The sequence below is a fragment of the Trachymyrmex cornetzi genome, unplaced genomic scaffold (genome assembly GCF_001594075.2).
Source record: "Trachymyrmex cornetzi isolate Tcor2-1 unplaced genomic scaffold, Tcor1.1 scaffold237, whole genome shotgun sequence".
NCBI classification, from domain to species: domain Eukaryota; kingdom Metazoa; phylum Arthropoda; class Insecta; order Hymenoptera; family Formicidae; genus Trachymyrmex; species Trachymyrmex cornetzi.
The window spans coordinates 290,652-299,522 of record NW_017297029.1 but is presented as its reverse complement, the minus strand read 5'-3'; the positions used below and the strand labels follow the sequence as shown (position 1 = coordinate 299,522).

General features: G+C 38.5%; 2 protein-coding genes across 4 annotated transcripts in view; both read left to right on the top strand.

Annotated features, from left to right (window-relative positions):
• alphaCOP (coatomer subunit alpha) overlaps positions 1–2,881 on the top strand; it is a 13,043-nt gene extending 10,162 nt beyond the window's left edge. The window contains exons 5-6 of the mRNA XM_018507362.1: positions 1,101–2,273; positions 2,361–2,881. Coding sequence (XP_018362864.1) covers positions 1,101–2,273; positions 2,361–2,564 — 1,377 coding nt within the window. The 3' untranslated portion in view covers positions 2,565–2,881. The remainder of the gene's footprint in view (positions 1–1,100; positions 2,274–2,360) is intronic.
• Positions 2,882–4,352: 1,471 nt separating this feature from the next.
• Positions 4,353–8,871, top strand: part of Hcf (Host cell factor) — a 14,709-nt gene continuing 10,190 nt past the window's right edge. For all 3 annotated transcript variants that reach the window (XM_018507361.1, XM_018507360.1, XM_018507359.1), the window contains exon 1: positions 4,353–5,723. In XM_018507361.1, the coding sequence (XP_018362863.1) occupies positions 5,564–5,723 (160 nt within the window). In that variant the 5' untranslated portion in view covers positions 4,353–5,563. The remainder of the gene's footprint in view (positions 5,724–8,871) is intronic.

The window sequence follows — 8,871 nt, the reverse complement described above, 5'->3', positions numbered from 1 at the left end:
ACCCAATATAACCGACCAAAAAGCGTAATATCACTTGATCCTAATGAAATTTATAATAAAAAATTTATCGAAATAACAAAATTTCAATCTCTAACTACAAATAATGACCGAAAACTTTATGCATCGTTTCTACGTACAAAATCGGCTACCGCCGGCATTTGCATTACCCGAGATGCACCCGAGATTCGTAATCAGCGACCTCGAAAACCTCCAAGTACCGAGTTTCACCCGAAACAGGCGAATTTTTTATTTTGGTCCGCCATTTTGGAAACGCCATCTTGAATTCCCAAAATTGTATTAAATAAATTTAAAGTGGGTAAACTAATTACCAATTTTCGTAACAAAAATAATTTTTTAATATACGCTGTAATACTTTTTTTGCACATAATAGGAAAAATATAAAATAGTTTTCCTGTATTTTGGAGTGTGGACGCGCCGCCATTTTGAATTTTGAAAGGGGCCACACGGCAAATAAAAGTAGACATGTTTAGCTAAATTTTCAGCCCTGAAAAAATTTTTTGGGTTCATATGAATTCTGGGCAGAGGGGGGTGTCCGATTGAGAAAGAATGCCCCATATATATATATATAATATGTGTTATTTATTTTATTGACAGAACCATTTATTATTAGTAATAGTGTTTAAAATTGTACACAAATTCTAACATGTGGTCTTAATTTTATTTTTGGTAACTTTATTATGGAATGGTTCTTAAGTTATTATACGATAATTTTAGCATGGCTTAATTACATCGCCGTTGTACATTATTTTCTGTTGTATTACGACAAATATATCAATTTGGCTCGTAGCTCCTGAATTTTGGTTTTTAATTTGTATTATCTGAGCCGCTTATTTAATATTTTAATTAATATCTTGTTAACTATTGCAAAAATTGTAAAATGGTAGAGAACTTTTCGACTCAGTTTAGTCCATTCTACCGCTATCCGACAGTTTTATCATTAATTATCAGATACCATGTATATATAATGTGTATATAATGAGAACAAAACTCTTCATTGATAGCGATTATTAATTACAATTAAAATATATAAATAAGTATGTTTTACAACATTGCATAAAAATTATGTATAAATTTCACAGAATTCTGGTCAAGCATCATTGGCATACGTTACTGAGAAAATTCACGGAATATCAAATGAAGACGATGACGGCGAGTATGAATCGATGAGCGAGGAACTTTCTGCACTGGAGAAAGGTGCCACATATCTTCGTCCACCTGTACCTATTCAACAAGCTGAGAACAACTGGCCATTGTTGACTGTTTCTAAAGGCTTTTTCGAAGGCGCAATGATGTCCCGCAGCAGGACTCAAGTGGCTGCTGCTCTCGCTCTAGAAGACAACGGAGAAGCAACCCCTGAAGGATGGGGCAATGACGAGGAACTCGGTATAGATGACGAAGAAGGCGTAGATGCGGAAATTGTGCCAGAAAGTGAAGAAAATCCTGGTTGGGATGTCGAGGATGTCGATCTTCCACCAGAACTTGAAGCTGCAGCGACTTCCGACGAAAGCAATAATTATAAATGTCTACCTACTAAAGGAGTTTCACCACCACAACATTGGGTTAATAATTCTAAATTGGTAGTTGATCATATATTGGCTGGATCGTTTGAATCCGCTTTCAGACTATTAAATAATCAAGTTGGAGTTGTGGAGTTTGGACCTTATCAATCTCTATTCTTAAATACGTACTCTCGCTCCAGAACATCCTATGCTTGTTTACCTAGTATACCATCATTATATGGATATCCTCAAAGAAATTGGAAGGATACTAACTGGAAAGATACCACGTCTAAAACAGGTTTACCTGCGGTGGGATTGCATCTTACTGAATTAGTTCAACGTCTTCAAGTGTGTTATCAGTTGACGACCAGTGGCAAGTTTGCCAGGGCGATAGAAAAGTTGCAGAGTATCTTGTTAAGTGTACCGTTACTCGTTGTCGATACTAAGCAAGATATTGCAGAAGCTCAACAGCTGATTCAGATTTGTCGCGAGTACATCTTAGGCTTAAAGATGGAAACTGAGCGTAAAAGTCTGCCAAAAGCCACATTAGCAGAACAAAAAAGGATTTGCGAAATGGCAGCTTATTTTACGCATTGTAATTTACAACCTGTACATCAGATTCTTACTCTTCATGTAGCTGTGAGTTTGTTCTACAAACTAAAAAATTTCAAACCCGCCGCTTCGTTCGCGAGAAGATTACTCGAGCTTGGACCAAATCCAGAACTTGCACAAAGAATGCGAGCTTTGTTACAGGTAATTTTATTTTTTATCATAAATTAATATTATATTTATATAAATAATTAATTGCTATAAATGAAAAATTTAATGTTCTTTTTTCAGTCTTGTGACAAGAATTCTGTTGACGAGCATAAATTAGTGTATGACGAGCACAATCCATTCTCGTTGTGCGCAAGCACCTTCACACCCATTTATAAAGGAAAACCGGAAGTAAAATGCCCCTTATGTGGTGCTAGCTATAGTCCACAGTTCAAAGATACAGTGTGCAGAATATGCGAAGTCGCATTGATAGGCAAAGAACATTAACATTTATATTGTTATCAATTTATGAATTTTTATTCAATCAGAGGAATGTTGAAAGATTATTCCTCTCAAGAAATCTACAGATTTCCTTAATTGTAAGATACACAATTTTAATAATTTCAAATTAGAGATCAAAAGAGAAGCAAGAAATATTTCCAGCTTTAACAAAAGTAGTTGTACTTTAGCACTCCGTAAGATTTGAATCTTGAACATACTTCTAAGTATTGTCTATTATATAATTGAATGTGACAATTTCTTTTGTATACTTCTAGTTCTATTTTAATTTACAGCATTATTTTGCTTTATAATATTTGTTTAAAGTGGACATAAAAGTATAATGCATTATTAGAGATAGATATCTCAACTTAGGATAATTTATAAGAAAATTAAAATATTTATGTAAAAAGAGTACAATGTTTACGAATAAAATCTTACAAATTCCTATTGTATTATCGAGTTACGATAAATTCCTTATAGGTATGTACAGGGTGTAATTCATTCGACAACGCTCGTGGGCAGGTAGAGCGGACTAAATTGAATCGAAAAGTTCTCTACTATTTTGCAATTTTCGCAATAGTTAACAAGATGTTAATTTCTAAAAATTGTCGAATATTGGTCTTCAATAATTTTTTTCTCAAATACTATCAACTTTACAGTAAAACAGCAAGAGACAAAAATTACTTATTTTCTTCTCACAGAACTCTAAGAATTTTTTCAGAATTTTTTACCAACTTTTTAGTACTGCATTTTCTTATTTTTATCGACATGAGAAAATACGGTATTAAAAAATTCTGAAAAAATTTTCAGAATTTTATGAGAAGAAAATAAACAATTTTTGTTTCTTGCTTTTCTGTAAAATTAATAGTATTTGAGTAAAAAATTATTGAAAATCAATGTTCAGCGATTTTTAGTAAAAATATCTTGTTAACTGCGAAAATTGTAAAATGTAGAGGACTTTTCGACTCAGTTTAGTCCGCTCTATCTGCCCACGAGCGTTATCGGATGAATTATGGAACACCCTGTATAATATATAAAATCAAAATCTAAAGAATTGGAACAAAGCTTGTGTTACTTTGTGTAAAATTTTATTTACAATTTCTAATCTATCAACGTAAAAAATTGATTAATTATCTATATAAAATTTAGAATTTCTTTAGAAAGCCTTTATTCCAGAAATAATTTGCAATTAAATAATATCTTCATATACAATAATTTTATTAGGTGTGTACATTAAAATGTTTTGAAGAGCTCTGCGCACAAGGAAATAAATATTAAATATTAGAGACGCAAAAAATTAGAAATATAAAATTAAACATTAAACGTAACGGTTCAATCTTCATTCTTAATTTTTTATTACTCTAATATCTAATATTTGTTGTTATTTCTAATATTTCTTTCATTCTGCGTAGGGTTCTTAGTAATTTTCTGGACAATTTTCATAATTTTTTAAACCGATAGGCCTGTTCTTTTTGGCTGAACTTTTGCACTAGTTCATCTTTTTTCCTCTTCTTTACTCCTGGAGAGAAAAGGAAGAAAGATGAACTGGTACAAAAGTTCAGCCAAAAAGAACAGGCCTCTTGATTGGTTGGTTTTTATCCTTACACTAGTGACAAATTTTTACCTTCAAATTGGACAAAATCGAAACAAGGATCGATCATGAAAGCAACCTCGAAAATCGAATCGCTCGGACGCAGCGTTTCCCTACAGTGCCCTGCACTATTCTGCATAACGGCGTCAGTTGGCAATGCGCTTGTTACTGCTCGTCACCGACGCGTTGTGTGCAATGGTGGACGAGGTCCGCGAAGGCCGCTCGTGCGCGCCATCGAGCTACCGAATATTCCGGCAGTTTTCCCGATAAGTACGACGGAATCGCTCGTCGCCGGTGATCGATAATCGCGTCTACGCTCGTCAAGAACATCGGCTCGCGGATACGCATCGCTTTGCTCAGTGTTGCTCGATCGTCCTATAGTGATATCTTGCCGCGCCGTTTTTCGTTCGTTTTGACGCAGGTTTCACCGCGAGAGGGTACAGTAGCGGTGGCAGCGGGTGAAGAGGCGAGAGTTGGCGAGAGTGAGAGCGAAAATCGGTGCGCGCGCGCACACAGAACGCTCTCGGGCTCACCGGGATCGACGACAACGACGCCGCCGCCACCACCGATTATTCTCGAGAATCTCGCCGATTGTTCTCGACTGTTCTCGATTGTCTCGAGAATTTCGATACTCGCGATAAGAGCGGATCTTGCGTCGCAACCACGTATCCGCCCGGGTCGCGGTGCGCCGCCGAGTCGTCACTCTAGCGTTCCACGTTGTCGACGGCCGTAAACACCGCGTATACGTAAATACGGACGCACACGAATACTTGTGCGTCGAAGCACACACACGGTGCGCGTCATCTCTTCCGTACGTGTGTACGTGTTGCGCGCCGTTGGGACGTATACTGTTCTCGAAGCGGCGAGTCTCGGCGCCCCTAGAATTGGTTCGCGACCTGCGGCTTTTGTCACCGATTGCAAGTGCGGTGGACGCAAGCCACGAGCGCGCGCCAACGAACGAGTGAAACAGCCGATCGCCGGACGTTCGGACGTCTCGGCACGGTGTTCGAAACGTCGAGAGCGAATACGAGTGCGCACGGGAGGAGGTCGCGCTGTGAAACGGCACTTTCAGTGAGGTTAGAATCGGGACGTGCAGCGTCGAGAGCGGCGCGACTCGAACGGCTCGAGGAAGTGGTGTAAGTTTTACGAAAATTCTGGTTGATTCTCGAGCATTACTGTTGTCGTCGGAAGCCGTCGACGATTACTTTCAGTGCAGTCACGCAGACGAAACTACGGGCTGCGGTTTCTGTGATAAAAGGGGGGACGCCCGTGGAAATCCTTCGAGCGTCGCGCAAAGAGTAGCCGAGTGGCAGCTAACGACAAGTAACTGAAACTACGAGGAAAACGACGTTAATAGTGCTAGTGGTGTTGTACGACCGCACGGTATGAAAAAATGATGTGATCGACGGTCATCATGGCGGCACCCATGCTAAAGTGGAAGCGGATCGCGAATCCGCCCGGGCCCCAGCCGCGACCCAGGCATGGCCACCGGGCGGTCGCCATTAAGGATCTCATGGTCGTTTTCGGCGGTGGGAATGAGGGTATCGTCGACGAGCTACACGTATACAATACGGGTGAGTTGATTCCCTGAGTGTACTCGTGCTACGCCGCCGTGCGTCCCCTTACTTTACTTTACGTGCGCCGCGCCGTACCTGGCGAGTGGCGATTCCCGCGAACCAATATGGCGGCATACGTTGACAAGACGGTGACCGGCCGGATCCGGGGACGAACGCGTCGATTTCGCCTCCCGAACGGAACGGATGGCGTCTGGGCCCGGCGTTTGCCGTCGAGCCCAACCGCGCGAGCGTCTTCGCTTCCCCGGGGACCCCGGGACGGCCGCTCGATCCCGACGGACCTGCGAAATCGTCACGGTCTGTCATTCTACATGTTTATACGCGCGGGAGCGGCCATTGCTGTCTCTAACGTTCCCCCTCCTTCGTTCCTGCTCGTTCCCTCCCCGTTTCCCAATGCCGCTAATGCCGCTATGCAACGCGCTGAGTGAAGTTTCCCGTCATTCCACGTTCGCGCTCCTCCGCTTTTCTTCCTCCTTTTTCCTTTCGTTCTCGTTCCTTCTCTCTGCCCTTCTTCCGCCTCCCGCGCGCGTCCGCACGTACATTATTATCTTTCTCGCGCTACGCCTGCGCCTGCTGCTGCGCGCACTTCGAGTCTGATTTCGAAATGTTTGTCCTTGCGCGCGAACTCGCCATGGTAACAGCCGGGATGCATATGGTCTCTGCTCTTTGTAGCTGCGCCGTGTGCACTTTTCCTTTGCAATTTTTTTTTTCTCTTTTCCACTTTTTTTTGTCGTCCAAACGAATCTTCCGAGTGCAAAAAATAGAGTGCAACTAAAAATGGCTGCGTTCGGTAGAAAAAGCAGCTTTGAAATTTTTGCAAAGAAATCGATCCGAGATCGAGGGAAAGAATCAAATCACATTCGAACGATTCGATATGTCCAATGCAATTGATCAATTCTTTCTCCATTCGAGATCTCGGACAGAGCGGCTGTGTTCAGCAGAGAAAACAGCTTTGTAACTGTTGTAAAATTCTTAGGGCGGTATTCATAGTCCGTTCTTATTTCAAGACTTTCCTAAGTAATATCTTAAGGTTCTTTGACTGGTTCGTCACTTCGTAAGATGGTCTTGAATATAACATCTGACTGTGAATAGTGGCCTTAGGTCTGTTTCTTTCAGCTAAAGTTCTTGCACGATTCATCTTTTCTCTTTTTCTCTCCAACGTGGAGAGAAAAGGAAAAAAGATGAACCGTGCAAGAAGTTCAGTGGAACAAGTTGGAATAGATTCCGATCGAAATTATTCAATTATTCCTTAGATTTTTATTGGGCCTGTTCTTTTTGGCTGAACTTTTGCACCAGTTCAGCCAAGAAGAACAGGCCTAAAGCCGTAAAGCCGTAATCACACTAGCGATTGGCGATTGTGATTGACGATTGAGGATTACTTTTCAACCAATCAGAGCCTGAAAGTCATCGATTTCTTTGCTCCGATTGGTTGAAAAGTAATCCTCAATCGTCAATCACAATCGCCAATCGCTAGTGTGATTACGGCTTAATAAAAATCTAAGGAATAATTGAATAATTCCGATTGGAATTTATTTCGACATTCCATGGTAAGTATCCAGCTAAAAAGAACAAGCCTTTTCAATACGATTAGTTCTGGTTTTTGGTTCCTTATGGATCTAAATATATATAAACCAATCATATTGAAAAGTTTTACAACAGTTGCAAAGCTGCTTTCTCTGTTGAATGCAGCCATTTTTAGCATCGTAAATACAAATCGTAAAACCTATTCTACAATGTGCTTTTTGTTTTCTGTTTTCTGCTATTTTTTACATCTTGTCTTTTTGTTTCTTATCCGGCTTTTTGTTTTATGTCGCCGAGATAAAGTTAACGAACATCGGAAGAAACAATAACCACGTAGCAAATACAATTGTCGATAAAACGGTTGCAAAGGGAAAAAAAGCAAGAGGTAAAAGACAAGAAACAGGAAACAAAGAGCACACTGTAGAATAGGCTTAAGATATTCTTTAATATTATTGGACGCACATTTATAGTGTTTTTCACTGGGAAAACTGGTGCAACACTGATGTGCACTGAGTACAAATGTGTTGTTCCACTGTGAAAACTAGTGTTTAATGTTCCATTTGGTCTGTTTTCTGTTCCTGCACTAGACTGTTCTAGAACTCTCTTTCTCGCTTTAAACAAATATCAAACGTATATCTTTCTCACTTTAAGTTCCAAAAGTGTACACTAGTTCAGCCACAGAAAACAGACCTATTGATAAAACTGGTGCAAAAAACTTGCACTGAGTTCAACTTTTGCTGCACTGTCTTTGAAGTCAGTGGAGACCAGTGTAAGTTGAAATTGAGGTTGTGTTCGTGCTAAGGTATGATATTATGTTATGATATGATATTACATTATTGTAATTAATGTTATAACAATGACATTGTTTAGTTTCAATGTTTCTAATAATATGCAATGACATTTTGATGTTTAAAATTCTTTAAATGTAAAAATTTAATTTAAAAAAATGTTTTAAATAAATAAATAAACCAAAATATTTTAAAATAAGTAATTTAAGTTTTAACATATTTGTATATTATATATTTTTAGGGTTGAATAAAATGGATGTCTAATGATATGTTCCATTGAACCGCACTAAACCTGCATTATTACTGCACTAGTGCAGTTTTCATCTAAACCTAGCACGGCGCTAGTGCTGCACCAGTTTTCCCAGTGGAAAACGCTATTTAGATTCTACTGAAGAATTACAATTAAGGAGGTTGTAAGGCAAATGCAATATGTTAAGAACTACTTGAAAAAATTACAGACTATTCTAAATTTCATTTAATAATAATACAAAAAAATAGAAACAATTGACCATCTGGATCAAAAGTTATTTAAATAAGTAGTTATATTTTTTAAATTTGTACTCTAATATAAATATATGAAAATGTATTATAAAATAATGATAAAAATCTCAATTTTTTTATATAAATACTCTAGGAATTCAACAATATTCAACAATATTTTTGTAAAGTTATCTTGAGATGCAGACATTAATTGTTTAGTAAATAAATAAAATTTATTTGTTATAAATTAATGGTGAATCTCAATGAAACTTTGCATAAGTCATGTTTAGTATTTAATATATTTATATAAAAACATTTAGATTTTTCTTATTATTTTAACAATTTTTGTTTATAACAAT